The sequence below is a fragment of the Silene latifolia genome, chromosome 9 (assembly GCF_048544455.1).
Source record: "Silene latifolia isolate original U9 population chromosome 9, ASM4854445v1, whole genome shotgun sequence".
NCBI lineage: Eukaryota > Viridiplantae > Streptophyta > Magnoliopsida > Caryophyllales > Caryophyllaceae > Silene > Silene latifolia.
Window position 1 is genome coordinate 14,559,999 of NC_133534.1, and position 26,327 is coordinate 14,586,325.

The following is a 26,327-nucleotide window of genomic DNA, read 5'->3' on the forward strand; positions in this document are numbered from 1 at the left end:
GTCATAACACGTTTTCGTGATATCGATTGGATGAATGTTTGCATTAGAAAATTCATCTTATAAGCTTTCTGCCATATAATGTTGCATTTGAATTGTCCGTCGTCACGACAAAAAAAACAATCGATACATACATACAAGCTTCATAATTTTCAGAAGGAACTTGTAGTGCAAGACTTGAAACGTCAACTAACGTTGACTACAACTTTTCAAAGGTCGTCGTCATAATTTTCATTTTTTATTAACTATTTAAATGTGTACATTTGGTCTTATCATTTACCCAAAATAACCCGACTCGAAAAATAATCTAGCTTAATTCATTAGATCAAATATGTGCAAGCTCCATGACTTGCTTCTTCTTCTCCTCGTATGCTTTAGCATGACGAAGGTTGCGCTTTCCACTGACCCACCTATTTCAAAGCCGGGTTGCGAGCCCAAATGTGGGAACGTGACTGTGCCCTATCCATTTGGCATAGGGAACGGGCATGATGGGTTACCATGTGCCCTTTCCAGTTACTACGTTGTTACGTGCAACACTGCACTTAGCCCGGCAAAACCCTTCATTCATATTAACACAAGCGACCTTGAGATAACTGAAATAATGGACACCAAAATGCGAATTAAGAACGCGGTGGGCCGAATGTGCAACAATAGTGGTGCATTGTACGTAGCCGGAACCACGGGGATGGACCTTGAGAATTACCCGGTTGTATTCTCTGATTCTGAAAACAAGTTTACAGCCATTGGATGTGACACTATTGCTGCAATCGCCGGCCTCAGAGGCCAGAACTTCACAAGAGGATGCATTGCAACCTGCTCCGACTTGGCCGACGTGGTGATTGACGGGTCATGCTCAGGGATTGGTTGCTGCCAAGCCGATATTCCTAAGGGTGTCAAAAGTTATCAAATCATGTTAGGTGAACTAATAATTAATGGCACTGATCTTTTCAACAATAGTCCTTGTAGTTATGGCTTTTTAGGGGAGTATACGACATTCAACTTCAATGGCATGGATCTAGATGACATTGGATTCCTCAATAAAACTGGAAACAATGTCCCGGTTGTGCTTGACTGGTACATTGGGGAAGGTCAGACTTGTAAGGAAGCTAAAAGTAACAAGTCTAGTTATGCCTGTCAAGCTAATACTAATTGCAGTGAGTTTGTGAGTGGCAGTTCAAAAGGATACCGTTGTAGTTGCCTCCTTGGTTATCAGGGTAACCCTTATCTGAGCCCTGCTGGATGCACAGGTGCGTATCACGTCCAAAATCTTTAATTTGTAACAGGTTTACGTTTTTCGTTGAATCGATATGTTGCTAAAATACTCCATATTAGTGTGATGCCCGTGCGTTGCACGGATTCTAAAATAATTGGCTAAATAAATAAAAAATGCGTAAGGATATTTTAGCCTTTATTGTGTAAAGGGTACTATAGACCAATTTTAATGCTAACATATTTAATTAACAACAAATATTGCTTAGATTGTAGTTAATGCTAAACTAATCGACATTTTGGATAACACATTTTTTCCTATTTGATAGTAGTTTGGAGAGGTTTAATTGGTAAAACAGAACAAAAGATGCCAATCCATTTGTATTTTAATTCGTTTAACATTGCATGTGTTACATGCGACATGTACACGCCTCCTCTCTTTTGATCTTTGAATTTAAAGTATGATAAACAACTAATATAGACGCAGTCATCCATTATACCCTTAAGCCTCTTAGATCGCTTTTTTTTTTACCTATCCTTCCCACCTCAACCATGTGTTCTCTTGAAACGTTTCTGACAATGAGTTTAATGTGCTCTTTTTTCATCATCAAAATATTCTTGTTACTCAATTTCTTTTTAACCCTATTGTGACTGTTATATCAACTCTCGGTGCTATTTTAAAAGTTTCTCCTTAGGCTTCTCTTATTCTAAAGAGTGCTCTTACCCTCACCTTACCCTTCTTTTCATGGCCAACCTTAAATGATTATGTTCCACATGTACCAAGCATCGTAATTTTCTTTTCTTGTAGCTTGCTTGGTGGGGGTATACTCCCACATAACGTTAGTCTCTCCTCTCGAGGGTTGCCTGTTTCGCCTTCTTTAGCATGTGTCACCATCATTCTAAGAGCATCATCCGTCCAAGTGGCCATGATGGGCCAATTTGAATCGAAACCTAATGAATTTTGTCAAATTAGAAGAAATCAATTCACAGTAATAAAAAGGCAACAACTTGAGGTAAAGACCTCATTTGGTTTTTCCAGGGTAATAAAATCAATTCACACCAATCTTTCGCCAAATATTTTTTTTATGTGTGTGCACTCCTTCTTTCAAATGTTTTTTTTATCTACATATTAATCAATTAGTAATAAAATATTTAGTAAAATAACTTAATTTTTATTATTAGGTAAATATAAGCATGGTGACTAATCAATATGAGGAAAAACGGGGGTTGTAATGTTTATTGTTGAAACTGACTGCTATCCCTAAATAGTGTGATGATAACCTATCCGAAAATGACTTGAACCTGAAACAACCCGACCCAGTGGCGGAGCCAGATATTAACCCCTGCGGGGGCGAAAAATCTCAGTAAGGGGCGAACGGGTAATGGTTTAAGGTAAACTCGAAAAAAGTTGGAAAATGTTAACTAAAACAATGAAATTTCCGACCGCCCTCGCCCATGCTAGCCCCCCCTAAGCTAACTCTACCACTTACCCAATCCGACCCATTTCGAACCAAATTCTTGAAAACCTGAATTGTCCTAACCCGATTGGCTAGTTTGTCAGGTCTATCTCTGTCCCAATCATTTTTTTTACATTTCATTAATATATTTCTCATAGAAATTATAAGGAGAAATAAATGATGGGACGTGAGGAATGTCAAAACTTTTTTTTTCTAAGCTAACTTATCGTGTACCTTTGAAGCAAACTTCCTTAGAAAAACGGTTGTTTTTACTACGTGTGTTAAAGATTGGATATCCCAAGAAATTTGTGCAAATCTAGATGTTATAATTATATAGGCAAAAAAACAATTATAGCAAAATTTCATCGAGGGTCGAGAAATTATTATGATGAAATAAATGGGCATGCTTGCTCTGATTGTAACACCCCCTCATACCAAGGTACCTTACCAAGGACTACCCTAGCATGAAAGGCTGTTACCATCTCGGTTTCCCGAGGTTAGTATATCAAAGTTACAATTTCCAAACAACATTTATCAAAGTATATAAGTTAAAGATTACATTATCTCAGACCAACTCAAAATAAACGTACAAGGTCTCAATACAAATGAAATCCAAGACATCTAAACTCATAACAACGGAAGCTAGACTTGACGTGGTGACTCCCCATGACTGTCCCTTAGCTAAACATCCGCATTACCTGTCACAATCTGCTCACCATCCCCGAATGGATCACCGCGGGTTTTACAAAACAACAACACGGGGTCAGTTACCGCATAATTCAAATAAGACAAACAAGTAATGTGTGGTGATCATCCTCCATCACCATTCTCCCGATTTCACACATTAACCGACTACACACCTAAGTGTGTAGCCCCGCCAGCATTACCCATCGCAACAGGTAATCCTCGCCGCCGATGGGTGACCGCACCCATCCCCACCTAGTCCGGCTCATCAACGAGCGACTAACAATCCATGTCCCTTAATGTGCACATCCCCTCCCGTGACGGGTTCCACGGAGGGCGAACTAGGGTGTGAAGCCACTCCCGCAAGTGACTCCACCACAATCATACATACCACAGCATCACAGCTGTCACAACACCACTTCCGTCACAACACAAGCACATCACCACCGTCACCACAACACCAACACTCCGATGATCAGCAGACAACAATCATACACAACACAACAAATATCTCAAATCAATTACACAAGAACTGAGTAGGAAACCCTACCTTTTCGCAATCCGCTTACGCTGCAATCAACCATACAAATGCATAACGAATATCATATTGTCACCTACAACAATAATCACATAATACAATTACACTTTGCACAATCCCATTTTCCCCAATTCCATATATACAGTAACCCCAAAAGAATACAAATGACAAGGGAATGAAACTTACCAACAGTAGAATAAGAAACTACACGCAAGGATCACGACGATTTGCACACACAACGAGATTAGAGGATGATTAGGGAGAGATCGTAGAAATGATAAAGCTTTCAAATGATATTAGAAACTGACGCGGAAATATAAAATACCTTAAACATTCCCTAATCAAACCGTCGAAATAACACTCCGCCAAACCGGACACTCGGTCGAGTAAGTGTATACTCGGCCGAGTGTCCCATACTCGGTCGAGTGTTCACTTTACTCGGCCGAGTGTTACTCGGCAGAACCAAAACAACAAACAACCTCAGCACTACTCGGCCGAGTAGGCTCTACTCGGTCGAGTAGTCACCAAGGAAAATCCGTAGTGTTACAATCTTCCCCCCTTAAAAAGAACTTCGTCCCGAAGTTCACACTCTACTATAAAACAAAGCACAACACTACGCCACAAGACTATACCAACCACATATAACAACACCAAGGAACTATACAAATCACCACAAAAATCATTATCCCGACTCAAAGCAAACATCGAACAAAACAAAACACGACCGCGAAGTTCTAACCCAACCTATAAAACATGGACACTTAACACCAACTCCACAAACAACATGGCTCTCGATATCGTCTCAACTATAGCATAGGCTCCCAATACTGGCTCCATAACATTACCCAATAACCACAAAATAATGTTGCCAACCTTGTATCACTTCCATAACACTCAATAGCACTCAATCCACAAAAGAAGATCAATCATCAAAACGGAATGTTACATTCTATCATCCTTAAAACGAACTTCGTCCTCGAAGTTTACTCAAACACATAAACATCATCTTCCGACTGTCAAAACTATTGGACTCATAATCGTAATCATTCAACTGTCAACACTATTGAAATATTCTCTCATTCCTTAACATCGGACTACTACAGCACGATCATGACCTTATTAAAATCAACACAAATATCCGTCCTTTATGCTACACCAACACTCTACTTCCAATTATACTACCATATGCACAACCATCAAAATCTCTTTTATCGCCTCCTACTCCTCTTAAGATAAATGTTACGTCCTCGTAACTCGCTATTACTAAATCCTAGCTATATATTCTCCTTATCCCCATCACCACCGCATGTCAAAGATAACCACTTATAAACTGAACAGTCGCCATGCATATATCTTAGGTTCTCTTACTTAAACAACTCTCATCCTTCAATTCACTCGTCACACCCCCTAACCTAAACCTCAAAATCCTTAACTTAACCCAAAACTTCTACTCTTCCACATTACCGTAACACGACATACCTCTCTATATAAACTATATAAAACTCTTATCGCCAAAAGCATAACTTACGATCCACACTTGTTACGTACACTCACACTAGATCCTCAAGTTCCTTTCTTTCATACCACAAGGCTCATACATAACTTAACACGACACTAATTACCCAACACCCTACACTCACTGTCTCAACAAAGGATTATGAACCACCTGCATATATCAGATCATTACCACACATGTTCTACGACTCACTTGCCATGATGACTATGACTATCGATGTCTTATCTTAAAACAAGATCAAGATTAAGGTAACAACTTCTCACAACTGTGTCCCATCAACAGAATATCACTATACCATGATAACAACGAAAACATATACAACTCTCTTTCATATCATATTCTACCCTCATTCCCAAACTGAAACCGGTAAGAAACATCAACAAACAAAAACAACAGTCTTTATGTGTCTAATCGAAACTCACAAGAAACAACAACAACAAAACAACAATCTGTGCATAACTGGTCTGTACTTTCGAAACTCAAATCGTTACCACCCCGTATACTCCACCACAACCGGTGACGGCATCGCAACACCGCCACCAACAGCCGCACCGCAGCGCGAAAATGCCTGCATCACAACATGAAGTACCATGCCCGGATCACCACTCGGGGCACAACAACCACATCGATAAACATCTCAATCACATATAATTCCCATAAACACTGACTCAGTATGACATTTCGAGCAAGAAAACTCATTCAAAACCGTTTTACAAGATTATAACACAACATATTATACGGAATAAACTGACAAGAATCTCGTGAACATCATCCTTACCATTTCACGGAATAAACATGTATCATCAATTCACATACAATTTTAACTATCCATGCCAGATCAATCAAATTATTACCTTTTGAACCTCATTCCATAAGTATACCGTACCCAACATAAATTACAAAACATTCATATAACAACTTTATAATTATCACACCATACCACTTCTTGTGAGGTCAGAACCTCACACCAACATTTACACATATCATAGACCCGTAATCACATCCAACTAGTCAATCCTGATCACGTAAGTTACCACTTGACAATGAATACCTCTTATCCGGACTTAACTCAGGTGCCTTTCATAACATACTCTCTCTCATACACTCAATTATCACCACCCGACGAACATAGTCATATCATCCGTACCCAATTACCAGCGAATACCTCATATATCCATACCTTAAAATCCCTCATAACCAAACATTAATCACCTTCACAAAATCAACCTCATTAGAACAACTAACTTCCCCAAAATAACATCATCCTCAACCACTAGTGACAATACTATGACACCAATATTTTTCATGTGACTACTCTCTTACTATCACTTCTTAATATAACAATCCTTTTCCTCCCTTTGGTTCTCATCCCAAACACCAAACATCAAATATATCAACAAAAATCACCTCAACACTATTTCCAATTTCATCCGTAATTGTATCGTCACTCGACTCACCACCAAAATCTCATATCGTGCAAATTCTTTACCCAACTTTTGCTTTCTTTAATTCCTCGAAACTCATGATTATCATGTTGTCCTGGAACTTCTATATAACGGTAACTCAAATCCTCATGATAGTATCATACATCTCTACGATTCCTTACTTTTATATCACATATCCTCAGTGAACATGTTCCTAGTTTTACTCCCCTTATTCTTTTCTTTTACCCTCGACAAACTCCCTTAATGATTCAACTCTTCATTATTTCTGTCTAACTCTGTAGTGCTCCGGTTACCTTTACATTGCTCCAAACTCAATTCCCATTATTTTATGTCGATATCATCTCACTCTTTCTTACCATGGGTCTTCTCTCATTATACTATAACTCCCAATTGTCACTAATCTATCCATAAAATCAACGTTTAAAGTTCAAACAATTGCATCTCCCTTTTTACATCACTAGGAAACCAAAATTCATCTCATAACGTTAGCTGCCCAAAGAATTACTCACTAGGCTCACATCGTGAAAATTCCAAATTCCCAAACTTGGTCACCATCTACAAATCCACGTCGCGACATAACTCTATCTAAGTTCACTATATACCTCTCTTCTCCATCCCTCTAAGGCAACCTTTCATTACATATATCCTTAAGCAACACAATGCTAACCGTCTCCCTCTATAAGCCCCTACACATCCCGAAATGTCACTATTCGTATCTCTCATCTCAATCTTTCATTCTCATGCTTCTTTACACTTACATCACCCTTGCCCATATAAACTTACTTTTATACTACTCAATACACGACTATTTCACTCATCATATCTCACAAAACATGCTCTTTACCTCGATTAGCTCATCATTCTTCCCTTTCCTTTTTTTTTTCACTATCTCTCACAACCACATTAACACATGTCTTCCTTATCCAACACTTATCTCTCATAACCCGGCATTCTCCCTGTCATACCTTCCGGTAACTTACGTATCAAGACCGTCTCTCATATAAAAGAATGCGTTAAGACTCGAAACATACATGTGTATATACCCTATGACTTAAAACAATGAAAAACATAGCCACCGGCTCAAAACAAAAGTAAGAACATAGCCACCGACTCAAAGTGGCCGCCCAACGAGGTACTCGGTCGAGTACATAACATACTAGGTCAAGTACAAGGTACTCGGTCGAGTAACTATATTACTCGGTCGAGTTTTCGACTCCAGAAGCAACTCAATTGCCGCAGAAGGATTACTCGGTCGAGTATTGGGAATACTCGGCCGAGTAGACCTTACTCGGTCGAGTATAAGACTACTCGGCCGAGTTCACGACTCCAGACGCTAAACAGTATTATCACAGAAAGATTACTCGGCCGAATATGGAATACTCGGTCGAGTATAAAAGACACTCGGCCGAGTAGGGACTACTCGGTCGAGTATAGGCGCGATTCTCAGCAAGACGTCCAGTTTTCGTAAAACAGTCATATCTCACTCGTTACTTGGTCAATCTGGGCGTGTGACCTATCGTTAGAATCGTAAGAGGACAAACTATCACCTCAACTTGGAATCACAGCAACATCTTTTCTAGAACTCGACTTATGACAGTTTTAAGACAACCCTTCCAAAATCGGTTTGTATACAAATCAAAATTTCTTTTCAAAACAACTTTAACATGCATAAAACAAACAATAACGACCCAATGCTTCTAAAAACCAGTACATAGTTGAACATTTATCATATTCACATTAAAATTAAACACCACATTTACATATACAGACGCATGACCTTAATCACATGCTTCTACCAACAATCAAGCATTAAAATCATCATATTCATATGCACATGTACCACTACCATACTTCATGCTCAACATTGTATTAAACAGGTAACATGATCACATTCTTCATGCTCAATATCAACCAGATACCATTTCACAATTCACTTTTCATCTTTTAACATGTTCCAACACTTAACATGGCAACATATTCCATGCTCAAAGTTTCAACATCAACAAGTCGTCGATACATCTTTCAACTACTATCATATTCCACTTCTTTCCTCATTTAATCCAACCATGCACAAGATTCAAACTAGAGATATCAAACACACATAACTCAAACATACAACAGTTTCCCCCCCATGTGACCGGCTTGAGATCGTAAGGGCCTTAGTGCGACTCCGGGACGTCTCCCAAGTCTTTGCGGTAGCTCCAAACAACTCTCTCCGGGTTCATTTTATTTAGACTCCCTAAGTTCATTGAGTTCATTAGTTTTAGGTGCCGGAATCGTCGGCTCTGATACCACTTTGTAACACCCCCTCATACCAAGGTACCTTACCAAGGACTACCCTAGCATGAAAGGCTGTTACCATCTCGGTTTCCCGAGGTTAGTATATCAAAGTTACAATTTCCAAACAACATTTATCAAAGTATATAAGTTAAAGATTACATTATCTCAGACCAACTCAAAATAAACGTACAAGGTTTCAATACAAATGAAATCCAAGACATCTAAACTCATAACAACGGAAGCTAGACTTGACGTGGTGACTCCCCATGATTTGTCCCTTAGCTAAACATCCGCATTACTGTCACAATCTGCTCACCATCCCCCGAATGGATCACCGCAGTTTTACAAAACAACAACACGGGGTCGATTACGCATAATTCAAATAAGACAAACAAGTAATGTAAGGTGATCATCCTCCATCACCATTCTCCCGATTTCACACATTAACCGACTACACACCTAAGTGTGTAGCCCCGCTGCATTACCCATCGCAACAGGTAATCCTCGCCGCCGATGGGTGACCGCAGCCCATCCCCACCTAGTCCACTCATCAACGAGCGACTAACAATCCCTGTCCCTTAATGTGCACATCCCCTCCCGTGACGGGTTCCACGGAGGGCGAACTAGGGTGTGAAGCCACTCCCGCAAGTGACTCCACCACAATCATACATACCACAAAGATCACACATTTGTCACAACACCACTTCCGTCACAACACAAGCACATCACCACCGTCACCACAACACCAACACTCCGATGATCAGCAGACAACAATCATACACAACACAACAAATATCTCAAATCAATTACACAAGAACTGAGTAGGAAACCCTACCTTTTCGCAATCCGCTTACGCTGCAATCAACCATACAAATGCATAACGAATATCATATTGTCACCTACAACAATAATCACATAATACAATTACACTTTGCACAATCCCATTTTCCCCAATTCCATATATACAGTAACCCCAAAAGAATACAAATGACAAGGGAATGAAACTTACCAACAGTAGAATAAGAAACTACACGCAAGGATCACGACGATTTGCACACACAACGAGATTAGAGGATGATTAGGGAGAGATCGTAGAAATGATAAAGCTTTCAAATGATATTAGAAACTGACGCGGAAATATAAAATACCTTAAACATTCCCTAATCAAACCGTCGAAATAACACTCCGCCAAACCGGACACTCGGTCGAGTAAGTGTATACTCGGCCGAGTGTCCCATACTCGGTCGAGTGTTCACTTTACTCGGCCGAGTGTTACTCGGCAGAACCAAAACAACAAACAACCTCAGCACTACTCGGCCGAGTAGGCTCTACTCGGTCGAGTAGTCACCAAGGAAAATCCGTAGTGTTACACTGATAATCATAAAATACACAATGAATTGATCATATAATGTTTAATTTCAGCTTGTCATAGGAAGCAATCAGGTCATTTAACAAATTTTTTAGAATGATAGAATTTCTATGGAGTTCATTTGCATTTTCGAGAGTACGTAGATAGTAATAAACAAAATTAAGTCACTTGGATTAATTACAAAGACTTGAAACTATTATTAAGTTATTGATATAATATTTAAAGTAATGATGATTAGATTATTACAGTATTAAACTCTATTTCTATATTATTATTTCTTTGCAAGAAGATTCTTCTTTTATATTCATCCTCAAGGGGGAATAAAAAGAGATGAGTTTCTTACAAGTAGTGACCACTAAAGTATCAAAAGAATAACTATGTATAGGGAAAACTTATAGTAAACCAAAACTATACATTCGAGGCACGAAAAAGCTCTTGGAAAGGAGAAGGAATGAGGGGAGTGATTTGGATTTTAACCCAAGCTTTAATCAAGGATAGTAATTGAACTCTATATTATTTTATATATAAGTTAATTTTTATTAAACATTATTTCGATATTATTCTTTATGTTAATTTTTAATTTTATTTTAAGTGTTTAAAAAAAATTGAGCTTACAAACGTTTTATGGTTTGAATTATCATATTGAGTAATGCGTATAAAATTGGAGATTATGAATATATCTATTTTTTTCTATAGTATATCGAATTTTTCATATATATAAATAATAAGTGCACAAATATTAAAAAATAATTTTCTAATTCTAATAGGAAAATTGTAAATGATTAATGATTTCCTAATTCTAATAGAAAAATTGTAAGTAATTAATTTTAAAATTTAATTAAGTGTTTTAAAAAAGTTGGATACTACCACGTCGCTCGAAAAAAGCCTCAAATATATATTTACTAGATTTAATGCCCGTGCGATGCACGGGCCTATATGTAGTCTCGACTCGTAAGACTACTCAGATTAGGTGTCTCTTAAAATCTTAAAACCAACTAAAATTGGAAAGAAACAAATAAGAACAATGAATTACATTCTAAGTGCTCGTGATAGTAAGAGTCAAATAGCTAAAATATAAGTAAACAAAGAAAAGATATCAACTATCAAAAAAAAAAGGGATAACAACAATAACACTCTATAGGTTCAGCGGTTAGAACTTAGAACTACATAACGTTTGTACTATGTTTAATCGACCTATTATGATTTTCTACAGTCTATTAAAATCGTTATCCTCTGGTACTTGCAAAACGTAGCGGTAATGGTTTTCGAAGTTGCCCGAAGAAGAAAACTCTTCCATATTTTTATTTTTATTTTTTCAAAACTTATTAGATGCGGTGTACTTTTTTATTTTTTTTGGTAAATTTGATTACTCACACAAATTAAAATTTTATTGTATAGACCAAATTCTCCTATTTGTGTTAGCGTAGATGGACGTGGAGATGACTGGAATTGTAGAATTTGTGATAGCATATACTTACTAAGGATATCAAATTTCCTATTGTATATTAGATTTTAATTTCTTGATAAGTATTTGGTCCTACGGTTCCTAAGTGGAACAAACAAAGAAATCGGGGTGTATGTAACTATTTTTGTTATATCTAAATCATTTTTCGAGTCTCTGATTACTGTTAGTCTCCCTTAAAACGGAGATATTAGTCTTAACATTATAACGGAATAAATATCATAATCTATTAGGCATAAAGAAAAAATATTTTACTTTTCTTTTTGTATTTTAATGTAGGAATGTCATCTTTGAAATTCTGATCCTAGACTCGTAGCTTACAAACATTTATTTGTGTTACAAATTCAAATTCCAAATTCTAATAAATTGGCTTTAACATATGTAGCATTTTCATTCAGTTATTTACTTAACAAACTCCGCATGAACATAGCTAGGGATGAATAAAACTGTGTAAAACGAATATCAAACTAAACAACAACGAAATTTTAAAAAAAAAAAAAAACTTTTCTACATAAAAAGTGAAAAGAAGTACTACCTCTTTGTATATTTTGTATGTAGTTCTTTAATACTCTAATGCGGTCTAAAAAAAAACTTTCTACCATTGACGTAGCTAAGTTATGGCCAAAATAGGCCGTTCCCGGGTAGGAAATATTAGAAATTTTAGTACTATAGAAGATGATCTGTAGTCATAGTATAGTGGCTATATCCCTGTTTTAACATTTTTAAAATTCGGCCCCACCTCTTATTCTATCCTGGCTACGTCCCTGCTTTCTACCTAAAAAGTAAAAAGAAGTACTACCTCTTTGTATATTCTTTATGTAGTTCTTTAATATTCTAATGCTGTCTAAAAAAATATGCATTACTACTCCGTACTCTTTACTCTTTTTAAAGATGTAAAACAATGATGTATACAAAAAATTTGTAATCTAAGAATTTTCATATGTTCCCGGCTTGCGGCTTATTAATGAAAGCGTTCCTTCGTTCTAAAAAAAAAGGAATAAACAGAGATGAGTAGAAAACCGTACAATGCTCTTATACCCGGTACAATCTCTTAGAAGCACCGTGAATTACATATTCTTTCATAATGGAGTACTAATACATTGATGGAGAAACAAAGGAAGAACAAAATAAGGATGATCAAGGCTAAGATGATAAATAGACATTGGTATTTTTAACACCTTTTATTACGTGTTGAGCATTTATGCTTGCTTGTTGATCTTTCCACATGATCATTAACTTGTCCATATTTTCTTACGTAGACGTCATTCGCTAAAGTATAAAATTGCTCTGCAAAGAGAGAAAAATCGAAATTAGAATAAACATTGTCATTCACAAAGTGTACAATATACTCCGTATAAGTTAACCATGAATAGAGGTATCATATAAAAACTATGAATTTTGCACAAATACAATATAATCCGTACAATATTATCAATAACAAATGGTGGTGGGAGTACCTAAGCAAGATTATGATTAACAAAATATGAATTAATTGCTTTTATAGTGTTTCATAATACAATTACAATTAAGTTAGGAGTCTTATTCGTTTGAATAATTGCCTATCACAAGTATGCTTAGAAGATTTCTACAATTGATCAACTTCCTATTGTAACATATTCTATACTTTCACACTAATTCTAAATTTTATCCACTAATTGTAAATTTTATCTTTATACTAATTATTCTTATTGGTCGAAAGTTTTTAACATAGGTTGGAGTCTCTATAATCGCTCGAAAAAAGCTTCCTTTATTAATATAGATAGATAGATTATTATTATTACTAGATTTAATGCTCGTGCGATGCACGGGCCTGTTTGTAGTATTCTTTCTTGTTTTACGTAATAATTATAAAATGTTAAAATCTATTATGTACGTACAGTTCTTGTAAAAAAACCATTTAGTAGCTATTTTTATTATTATTAAATAAACATATCTAAAGTGATACGGATTTGATGACGCACTTATAATATCAAGTATAACACAACTAAAGTGTATTATCTTATACACAATAAAACTATTTTATTGTATTTGGAGCTCTAACTTGGTTTTTCTTTAGTGTCTACACAATGCCATGCACATGCCGAAAGCAACATCGTATCGTCCAACTTTTCTTCAAAGTGCTAGCTCAAAATAAAGATGAACAATTTTACGAAAAATTGTCTTTTGTATGACCTCAATAAAAATAAATATACCCTGACTTTTCATATACAACTCATCATCATATATCATATATGTGGTTAAGCAAATTTGTAATATTAATATCTATTTACCTACTTTAATCTCTTAATAACATTAAAAATAATTCCTCTCTCTTTGTACCTGGTCTTTGTATATAAAACATATGTAAACATTTCATTGAGACGAAGGGAATACATAGATATGACGTTAGACGTACCCTAAAAAATTCCTATATACATAGGTAGGACTTACACTACAAATTTCTATCAGATGTTCGAATAATTGTAGATATTCAATCCTCAATCAAATTACTTTTTAAATAACTCAAGTAGGTGTTTTTTTTGGAGTTAAGTATTAGACAAGGACTCGAACTTTATATTTTTTTTCCATTAAGGACTTAATCTTTCAAACTTTACAGTTAAGGACTTCCCACTTAACTTCCATCCACTTTGTCTAATGTCACATCACTCCACACACAAACCTCTCTAACAGCAAACCTCAATACAACAATAGACAAACCTCTTAAATATCACAAAAGACAAACCTCATAAAAGTATACTACATGGGGTCCACTATCACTCACAACCAAAAACACAAACTTGTATACAAAATTGTAACCATTCTCATCTATGAACCTCAACCCACATTCTCAACAATAGAGAGGTTTGTCAACAAACCTCTAAAAAGTACACAAATTTTTGTTGTCAAACCTCTATTGTTGATTATAACATGAACTTTGAAAATGTTTGTCGAGAGGTTTGTCGATTTGGTGATGTGTCAATAAACAAAAGAGGTTTATCTATTGTGGATGCCCTTAAAACCCATTTTGTTGACCAACATAAACATTTTTTTGGATATTTATTAAATATTATGTAGGGAATCACCCCATTTTAATTATAAGGAAATTAAAAAGTTAATTGCTAACTCAATTTACATAAGCATCACAAATCACAAATTCAAAACCTGTCATGCTCAGTTGGCCTTAGTGCCTTACTACCACCACTGCTGTATTAAGAGTAGAGCTGTTCAAATGCGGGCTTGGGTCGGATATGGGCCGGACTATGAAGGAAAAAGTTGCCCTTAAGACCTTAGTGGGCGGGTCGGGCCTTAATTATGGGCCAATTATTCTTGCCCGCCCTTTAGTCAAAAGTCGGGCGGCCCATGGGCTAATGGGTCGTACCACGAAACTTCAATTTAGATGTTTTATTAATTAAAATATATAAGGCTACCCAATATATAAATATTTTCGTTATATTTTAACCGTTATAGTTTACCTATTATTTTAGCGTTCCACATCCATATAAAATTGATACAATTTTCTTTGAAAATGCCTTTTTTTAAGAGTAAAAGTAAATGATTTAAATAATAAACGGGCCTAATGGGCCGGCCCACGGGATTTTCTCGTTGTCCATACCCGCCCATTTAACTTGGTGGGCTGGGCTTGGCCCGCCCTGTTAATTTTTCGGGTAAAAAATACTTGTCCAAGCCCACATAATAAGCGGACTGGACGGGCGGGCCTAATGGGCGGGATGACCCATGAACAGCTATAATCTATATATATATATATAAAAGAGAGTTTTTTCGAGCGATCTGAGAGCGTCCACATCATCAAAAATAAATTTAGGAAAGTATATTTTTTGATGTAAAAAATAAAGTGGAAAATCTTTTGATTATTAAAATATGTATATTTCCTAAATTATATTCAAGTGATATTTCCAATTTTTATATCAAACTTTTACATTTTATTAGTCAAAAAAAATATCGTTAAAAAAATTATGAAAATAATATAATTAGCTTTGTGGTAAAAAAATGCTATCATTAGAGTATAAATTTCATATTATTTGCACATATTAAAGATGGTGTACTTCTTAATTTGTAAAATTGTGTACTTTTTAGTATGTTTTGTCCCACATTGGAAAATAAGTAGGTGTGGTGAATATATTACATATAAATAGTAGAATTGTCCCACATCGAAAGATTAGTATAAGGTAGTGTGATCCTATGATTATAAATAGGAGGCATACTTGGAACTTATGTATCAACCCAAAAAATTTTGAGTCTCTTAAGTACTGTCTTGGAGAACTCTTAAAAGTTCATATTATTATATTTTATACCTATAGATATTTTATATGTCCCACATTAAAAAATAATATATGTGTGGTAAATATACTACGTTTAAATAATATAATTATAATTGTGTTAAAAAAAAATAATGTTGGTGTGGTAAATATATTACGTTTAAATAATATAATTAGAATTGTGTTAAAAATAATAATGTAACTGCGGTAAATATACTACGTTTAAGTAATGTTCATATCATTTGCACATATTTTAATTATGATAAAAAAAAATAAAAAAACAAACGTATGAATATTAATAGATAATATTGTATTTGCTTATTATTAAATTGGGGTGAATGTCGAATTAGGTTTAAAAAATATGGTGTACTTTTAAATATGTTATTTCATTTCACATTGAAAAATAATTTAGGTGTATATATATACTACGTATAAATAGTTGAATTGTCCCACATCATAAGATTATCATAAGGTGGGGTGATCCCATGATTATAAATAGGATTTATCCTTGGAAATTAGGTATCACCCCAAATATATTGAATCTCTCAAAGTATACTTATTATATAAGAGACCTTAAACATAATCTTGAATTAAATGTTAAATTTTAAAGTTGTAACATTTTTTTAAGTGGGAGAAAGATCGATAAAATGGTTAATATTATAACTGAAATTTTTTATGTTACTCTCGAATGTTGTTAGATCACACATAATACCCTTAATTTTAAGTTTGTACATATAATACCCTTGTGTTTACTTTTTCATAACGCCGTTACTCCTATGAGTAACTAGATGAGTAATTGAGCATGCCATGCTATTTGTGTTTTGTTATTTAGGTATTAAATGTTAGTGTATTAAATAAAATATGAATTTAAGAATTAGATGATGAAGTGTTTGTGTAATAGGCGATAACAAAAGAAAAAGGCGTCAAAAGTCATAGGAATAATGACATTATGACGGAAGATGTCAAATGGTATTCTGGGAAAGAAAAGGTGAACACAGGGGGTAACATTTGTAAAAACTTAAAATTAGGGGTACCATGTGTAATCTATCAAAGTTCAAGGTTACCATGAGAAATTTCTAATATTATAATGATATAGTTAATTAAATTTTTATTTAAAAGAGAGAGATATCCGTACCAATAAAACAATAAAGGGGATATTATTTTTTAATTGTTATTTTATTGTCACGCCATCAAACTTAACGTCCATTTAACAGCCTTTATATTAGGGGGTACCATGGGCAAAAAAATGGAACCTGAAGGATACTATAGCCAGATTCGTAAAAGTAGGGGTAACATGGAAAATTTGACAAAATTAAGGGGTACCATAGGAAATTTCCGTATCTCAATTATGATAAAAAAAAAATGAAGAAAAACAACTACAAATATTAATGGAGAGTACTTGATCATATTATTAAATTTAAATATAACTATTAGATATAATGAGTAACAATTAACCGTATTCGGTATTCGGGATCTGGTTGAATGTCAAACTAAGTGGAAAAAAGATGGTGTAATTCTGAGCATGTTATTTGTCCCACATTGAAAAACAATGCAAGTTTGATGATATACTACTTATAAATAGTAGAATTGTCCCACATCAGAAAAATAATCCAAGTTTGGTGAATATATTACTTATAAATAGTAGAATTGTCCCACATCGAAAGATTAGTATAAAGTGGGGGGGGGGGGGGATTATATGATTATAAATAAGAGTTAACCCACGTATATATTAATTTTTTTTTTTTGAAAGAGATATTTTAATAATATATGTAAACAAATCATTAGACATAGAATGTAAACATTAAACCCTTATGTTTTTTTTTTGCATTATAAATAAGTTAATTACCCCGTTGCAACGCACGGGCATTCAAACTATAATGAACAACATTACAACATACACAAAGTTAAGAACATGAATAAGAGAAGCAAAAATCACTTAATAATATTGGTGTCACATAGGCAACCTATAATGAACAACATTACAACATACACAAAGTTAAAGCACAATACAAAACAAAGAGTTTTACTAATGGTTGTCTCCTAACACAGTACAAAACTAAAGATTTTACTAATGATTGTCTCCTGAATACACTAATAGAGCGTTAATGTTTCGTTATATGTACGATATAGAGATCTCTATCTAATGATCGTCGATCGAGACTAAGTGGTTTTACCTTCAAAGAAAAATAATACGTATACAATAATGGTTTTTTTAAGAAGAGACAATTACTTTTTGGTATGTTATATCTTTCACATTGAAAAATAATGTAGGCATGATGAACATACTACGTCTAAATAATTAAATTATGTATCTCACATCGAAAGAATAGTATATAAAAGATATGTACTTTTTAGTAGGGTGATTCTATAAATTTAAATAGGAGACATCTTTGAAACTTAGGTATTAACACAAAAAATTTATATATAAAAGATATGTACTTTTTAGTATGTTATATGTCCCACATTGAAAAATAATGTATGTGTGGTGAATATATTATGTATAAATAATAGAATTGTCTCATATATATACATTTTCTATATTATATTAAAGTGATGTTTATAATTTTGATATAAAAACTTTATATTTCATTTGACAAAAAAGTATCGTATGAAAATTATATAATTAGATGGTGACAAAAAAAATGCTATCATTAGAGTGTAGATTCTATTGTATTTTCTCATTATTAAATCGAGTTGATGTCAAAGTAGGTGCGAAAAAAAAATGGTGTACTTAGTATGTTATTTGTCCTACATTGAAAAGTAATGTAAGTGTGGTGAATATACTATGTATATATATATTAGAATTGTCTCACATCGGAAGATTACCATAAGGCATAGTGATCTTATGATTATAAATAGAAGTCATAACCCAAAATCTTTTGGGTCTGTTAAGTATTGTCTTGGAGAGCTCTTAAAAGTTTATATCATTATTTTCTACCTATAGATTTTATATGTCCCACATTGAAAAATAATGTAGGTGTGGTAAATATACTACGTTTCAATAATATAATTAGAATTGATTAAAAAAAATTCTATTATTAGAGTATAGGTTCATATCATTTGCATATATTTTAATTATGATAAAAAAAAATAGAAAACAAACGTATGAATATTAATAGATAATATAGTATTTGCTTATTATTAAATCGGGTTGGATGTCGAATTAGGTTCAAAAAATATGGTGTACTTTTAAATATGTTATTCGTCTCACATTGAAAAATAATGTAGGTGTGATAAATATATACTACGTATAAATAGTTGAATTGTCCCACATCAGAAGATTATCATAAGGTGAGGTAATCCCATGATTATAAATAGGACTTATCCTTGGAACTTAGGTATCACCCCAAATTTATTGAATCTCTCAAAGTATACTTATTATATAAGAGACTTTAAACATAATCTTGAATTCAATGTTAAATTTTTAAAGTTGTAACATTTTTTTAGGTGGGAGAAATAGCGATAAAATGGTAAATATTATAACGGAAATTTTTCATTGTACCCTCGAATTTTGGTAGATTACACATAATACCCCTAATTTTAAGTTTCTACATATAATACCCTTGTGTTTAATTTTTTCATAATGTCGTTACTTCTATGAGTAACTAGCTGAGTAACTGAGCATGCCATGCTATTTGTGTTTTATTATTTAGGTATTAGATGTTAGTTTATTAAATAAAATATGGAATTAGGAATTAGATGATGAAGTGTTTGTGTAATAGATAACAAAAGAAAAAGGAGTCACAAGTCATAGGAGTAATGACGAAAGTTGTCAAATGATATTCTGGGAAAGAAAAAGGTGAACACAGGGGTACCATTTGTAGAAACTTAAAATTAGAGGTACCATGTGTAATCTATCAAAGTTCAATGTTACCATGAGAAATTTCCAATATTATAATGATATAGTTAATAAAATGTTTATTTAAAAGAGAGAGATATATGTACCAATAGAACAATAAAGGGGATATTATTCTTTAATTGTTATTTTATTGCCACGCCATCAAACTTAACGCCCATTTAACAGCGTTTACATTAGGGGTACCATAGGCAAAAAAATGGAACCTTAAGGGTATCATAGGCAGATTCTTAAAAATAGGGGTAACATGGAAAATCTGAAAAAATTAAGGGGTACCACGGGACATTTCCATATCTCAATTATGATAAAAAAAAATGAAGAAAAACAACGTACAAATATTAATGGAGAGTACTTGATCATATTATTAAATTTAAATATAACTATTATATATAATGAGTAGCAATTGTGCGTATTCGGTATTTGGGATCTGGTTGGATGTCGAACTAAGTGCAAAAAAGATGGTCTAATTCTGAGTATGTTATTTGTCTCACATTGAAAAACAATGGAGGTTCGATGAATATATACTACGTATAAATAGTAGAATTGTCCCACATTAGAAACATAATCCAAGTTTGGTGAAAATATTACTTATAAATAGTAGAATTGTCCCACATCGAAAGATTAGTATAAGGTGGGGTGATTATATGATTATAAATAAGAGTTAACCCACGTATATTAATCTTTTATTTTTTTTTGAAAGAGATATTTTAATAATATGTAAACAAATCATTAGACATAGAATATAAACATTAAACTCTTATAACATTTTTTTTCATTATAAATAAGTTAATTACCCCGTTGCAACGCACGGGCATTCAAACTAGTTAAGAGTATATGTGTAATATCGTAATATACTCATATCACTCCTTTCATCTTGTTCTATAATCATATGTTTTGATAAACATAAGGAATTATATATATACACTAATAACATAGAGGTAATTGCGTTTGATTAGTGGTGGTATTCTCACAAAATTTAGTTTGTGAACAACTCAAATACATATGAAACGTACATACATTCATAAGAAGATAGTGTTTTAAATTGTAGGGTAAATTGATAATTTATACCAAGTATAACACTCTTTTTCAAATCTTATACCTAAGATAACTTTTTTTGAAAACTTATACCTAAAATCTTATTTTCTTCCAAACTTAATACCAAATCTCAATATAACACATAAAATGACAGTTTTGCCCTTATTAATAAAATATGACCACCCTTTCCACCCCCATTAAAATCATCAACCAAACATCCACCATAACCACCACAACCACAAACCACCAGCACAACCATCGGTGCCAACGCCGCCTACCCACGACTGTCCTCCTATCGACGAACCCTCCTACTCTCCTAGCGCCACTCCCAGCCTATCACAACCATTTCTCACCTTCTTTCAGCCAAGTGGAAAAATTCACCATTTTTAATTCTTCCCATTGAACTCATATATCTAAATCAATTTCAACAAAAGTTTGGTCAGATGTGGGACTGCAATTATATGCCACTAAAGCATTGTGAGAGTGCCCACTAATAGGTGTTTGAGAAAAAGAGTTCAGCGAGATTTGATTGAGTTTTTCACCATAGGCGTTGTATTTTAACGAGTCCGAGCGTATCTTGTATACTCCCTTGAAATGTTCTCGATCGGTTAGTAGCTTTCTCAACTAGCTCAAACGTCTTCAATCTCTCCTTTGTTAGATAGATCTGGGGAATTTCTTGTTTTATCTTTCGTTTTCTTCATATACCATTCCAGTGACGGTGAATAGGAGGGCCCACCGACAAGAGGGCACTTATTGTGGCAGCCCGACACCGATGATGGGTGTCGAAAGGGGAAGGAGTTGGGTTGTACGGCTGATAATGGTGGGATGTTTGTGATGGATTTATGTATAAGAGAGGTTAATGATTAATTTTGAGGGAAAATGGTGGTGATAAGGTAATTAGTAAGGGCAAAATCGTCAGTTTGTGTCTTTTATTGTGATTTGGTATTAAGTTTGGAAAAAAATAGGATTTTCGGTATAAGCTTTGAAAAAAAATTATCTTGGGTATAAGATTTGAAAAAGAGTGTTATACTTGGTATAAGTTATCAATTTACCCTAAATTGTATAATCTATCTTAATTAAAATTTAAATAATGTTAGGTAGTTCACGAAAGTTGGAGACTCTGTAATCGCTCGAAAAAAGCTTACTTGATTAATATAGATGGATAGATATATTGATTGGAAAGGGGAGAAGTGGTGATTTAGCCCCATAACTCTTTACAATTGTGAAATTAAGCCCCATAACTCTCAATTAGAGTAATTTAGCCACATTACTTATACAAAAAGTGCAATTTGACCCCAATTCAAATTCTCCCCAAAATCTCAACAGCTAAACCTCAAATTTTACCTCAATCTAATCTTACCTTACTCAAAAGGTAATATATTCTTGTTATTATCATTTAAATCGTCTTATTTTGTTACTAAATTAGATTAATTAGAGAAATATTTATGTTCATTAGTTGGTATATCAATCTGTCTCATTGTAGGCGGACACAAAATACAAGTGAGAGGGCAAGTGGGACACTATCTGTCTACAGCTTTAGACGGAAAGTGTCTGTCTAAAGTGAGAATTTGTGTTGCTGTATTATATGGTTGTTCAATATATAGACATGTCAGATATGGGAGTGTTTGCTTATTGCTGCTACTGCTTTGATTTTTTTTTTGTTACAGAAGTTTGAAGAATGTATATCGTTTATGAAGAAACAACTATGTACGGAAAATGCGAAAATGTAATACGTATATGGAGAGTAAATTTTTTTTTATTATTATTTTAAGGAGAAATTGACGAGATATTGATTTCAAGGGAGATATTAGATACAATTTAAATTGGGGCCAAATTTCATTTTATGTATAAGTATTGGAGCTAAATTACTCCAATTGAGAGTTATGGGACTTAATTTCACAATTTTAAAAAGTTATGGGGCTAAATCACCACTTTCCCGAATTTGAAAGTATTTATCAAAAATGGGTCCATATCATCATATGAGCAACATTTTGACTTTCTTCCCTAAAATACCCCTACCCTCTCCAGTCTCCGCCCTCTGTAGTTAGTTCTCCTAGTATCTCCAACCCTCTTCATCCTCCTCCATTAAAAAAAAAAAAAAAAAAAAAATAGGATCTTGGCTGATAAGGATAATTAGAGAACCCAATCATATTTCGTTTATTCTAGACTGATTCATTCTCCATATTTATGTCATCTAAGTAGTTGTACTTGTATCACCATAATTATATACCCCCTGATATTAATCAAAGTCAAAAGCATCCATGTTCGTTCCATTAAGATGAGCTTTATATCCCAACTGGAATTATTAATCAATCCCTGGCCTGTATCTCACAATTCATTCATTAACGAGTGGTGGTACGGCGCATTAGTGGCTATGAGATTAGGGCAGCATCGAGCCATGGTGGCTTGCTGATAGTGATGAGCGCCTCAATGTTGTGCCAATTTGTTAAGGTGTTGGGTTCGCCACCGAGTCAAATGAAGGTATAACAACTGATGACTGACATTTGTGGTTGCATCGGTGCTGCTCGGAGGAAGAGGTAGTGAAATCAGCCGGATTTTTTGCTCTGTGGAGAGGTTCCTGGTGGTCGCTCCACCGAGCAAATGGTGGAATAGGTGGCCCCACCTTCATTTTGAGGAGGTGTGAGAGCTAATAGGAATAAATATAATAATTGGACCTCGACCATCACCTTAAGGTTTTGGTTTAGATGGTTCTTCTATCATGCTAGCAGATGGTTGATGAACTGTGACGAACTGTTTACTTCCCTAAATCGAGTCTTATTATAAGTTTTTTATTTCTTTCTTGCGAGGGAGAGATTTGAGTGTGAGTCAATTTTGCGAGGTTGAGTGCCATTCGTGTTCAGTTTCGAGTTCCTTACGAGGGAGGAGGGTTGTTCACGTCATATCCTAGCTAATTTTAGTAGAGGGGTCTTGTGAGATTTTCACAACTAATTTATATTGGGATCGTTAGTTTGGATAAACTAAGAAATGATCTTTGAGTTTTATTTTTAAATGGAGAGTTTTTTAATAAGGGTATTTTGGGAAAGGAAGAAAAAATATTGTTCATCTGATGACATTGACCTATTTTTGATAAATACTTTCAAATCCACCCCCATTACCTTAAGGAAAATAAAAGGACGTCACCGGGTGGCACTCAATTTGGGCGCCACCTCTCACATGAAATGAGTGGGACCCCTTCAACTAAGAATACATGTGAGATTAAACTCCATTTTAGAAAAAAATTCCCATCTGGGCCCTGCAGAATGCAGAGATTAGTTCGAGGTCCATAAATCATCTAACTGATGAGTCGATGTACTGCTAATGTATTGCGTAACTTTAGATTACAGATTTACAGCTTGATGTTAGACCTGAGTGTGGTAGCTTTTGCAGATATTGATGAATGTGCTGCGAATCCAAAATTGAACAACTGCTCAAATATTTGTCTTAATACCGGTGGAGGTTTCAATTGCTCCTGCCCTAAAGGATATTCTGGCGATGGTATGACCAAAGGAAGTGGTTGCAGAATGCTAACAGATTCTCGTAACAATTCCCAATTTGCTATCAAATTCAGCCTCGGTGAGTACTTGCCATCCGTTACGTGGCAATTGCATTTTCTGACCCATCCATTAGCATTACCATGAGTATTTGCATTTCATATACGGAGTATAACTGAGTATTTCTCATTGAACTAACTTTGAGCCGGAAATTATTGCTTACAGGAATGAGCTTCGGAGTCTTAATCTGCATGTCATTTATGGCCTTGACATATTTTTCCATCAGGAAGAAGAAGCTTATCAAACTGAGAGAGAAATTCTTCGAGAATAATGGAGGAATGTTATTGAAACAACAACTTGCTCCTTACGAAGGGAGGGAGAAGAGCAACGGGTCATTCAAAATATACTCCTCACACGAACTAAGATCAATAACTGATAATTATAGTGAAGCTCGTATTTTAGGCAGGGGAGGTTACGGCATTGTATACAAAGGCATTTTAAAAGATGGTAGTGCAGTTGCAGTCAAAATGTCAAAATTCGTTGAAAAGACTCAAATTGAGCAATTCATCAACGAGGTCACTATTCTCACTCAGATCAACCATCGGAATGTGGTGAGGCTCAAAGGATGTTGCTTGGAGACTGAAGTTCCGGTCCTAGTCTATGAGTACATCTCTAATGGAACATTGTTCGAGCATATCCATAGAAAAGGAGGCGCTTATTGGCTTACCTGGAGAAATTGCATAAGGCTCGCCATGGAGGCAGCTAATGCTCTATCTTATCTACACTCAGCAGCATCGCCTCCAATTATACACAGAGATGTGAAGTCGTCCAACATTTTGATCGATGATAGCTTCAAAGCTAAGATATCTGATTTTGGGGCCTCGAGATTAATATCCATTGATCAAACTGAAGTAACAACATTGGTGCTAGGTACACGAGGCTACTTGGATCCAGAGTACTTTCAGACAAGCGTGCTAACAGAAAAGAGTGATGTCTATAGCTTTGGGGTTCTTTTGGCTGAGCTACTAACCAAACAACTGCCTCTATGCCTAGAGAGAAAAGTCGAAGAGAGAAATTTGGCCGGGTATTTTCTCAAGGCAATAAGAGAGGATCGATTGTTACAAGTCCTCGATCCTCAGTTAGTGAGCGAAGCAAGTGATGAAGAGCAGCTCTTTGATGTGGCTAAGCTGGTGAAGAATTGTCTTAGTGTCAAAGGCGAAGACAGGCCTAGTATGAGCGAAGTGGCCGCTCGTTTAGAGGGTTTGAAGAATCGAATAAATCATCCATGGGCGGGCCAGAGCTACGATGATTCAACGAGCCTACTCGGCCATGAGGATCTTTATCCCAATTGCTCAAGTGATTACAATCCAAATACAGGGGAAGCTTCAGAACAGAAATCAATGCTCATTGAAATGAGCCAACCTCGTTGATGTCACTTAGCTATGTGTCTCAAGAATAAAAATTACTTTACTATAGTAATTGGATTGATAGCTACCACTATATGATCTGACTAGAGGACATTGATGAATCAGAGGTGGACCACCCTCATCTGCTCGCACCACACCACGATCTTCTCGTTCCTGCTCATCGTGTAGAAGTCTACATTCTACTAGCGGAGCTAGAATTTGATAAAACGTATGCAACACATGACCTCTAAGCATTTCATTTACTCATATTAGAATTTTCTTGTTATTCAATTTGACAAGTGATATAAATAATTACATGAGTTTCA

At 34.8% G+C, this 26,327-nt stretch overlaps 1 protein-coding gene across 1 annotated transcript; it reads left to right on the plus strand.

Moving 5' to 3' along the window:
* The first annotated feature begins 376 nt into the window (after positions 1 to 376).
* Positions 377 to 26,327, plus strand: LOC141600612 (wall-associated receptor kinase 3-like). Its single transcript, XM_074420855.1, has 5 exons — positions 377 to 1,244; positions 22,588 to 22,682; positions 22,772 to 22,830; positions 24,442 to 24,677; positions 24,821 to 26,327. The coding sequence occupies exons 1-5, from the start codon at positions 377 to 379 to the stop codon at positions 26,023 to 26,025; spliced, it is 2,463 nt and encodes an 820-aa protein (XP_074276956.1). The 3' UTR covers positions 26,026 to 26,327.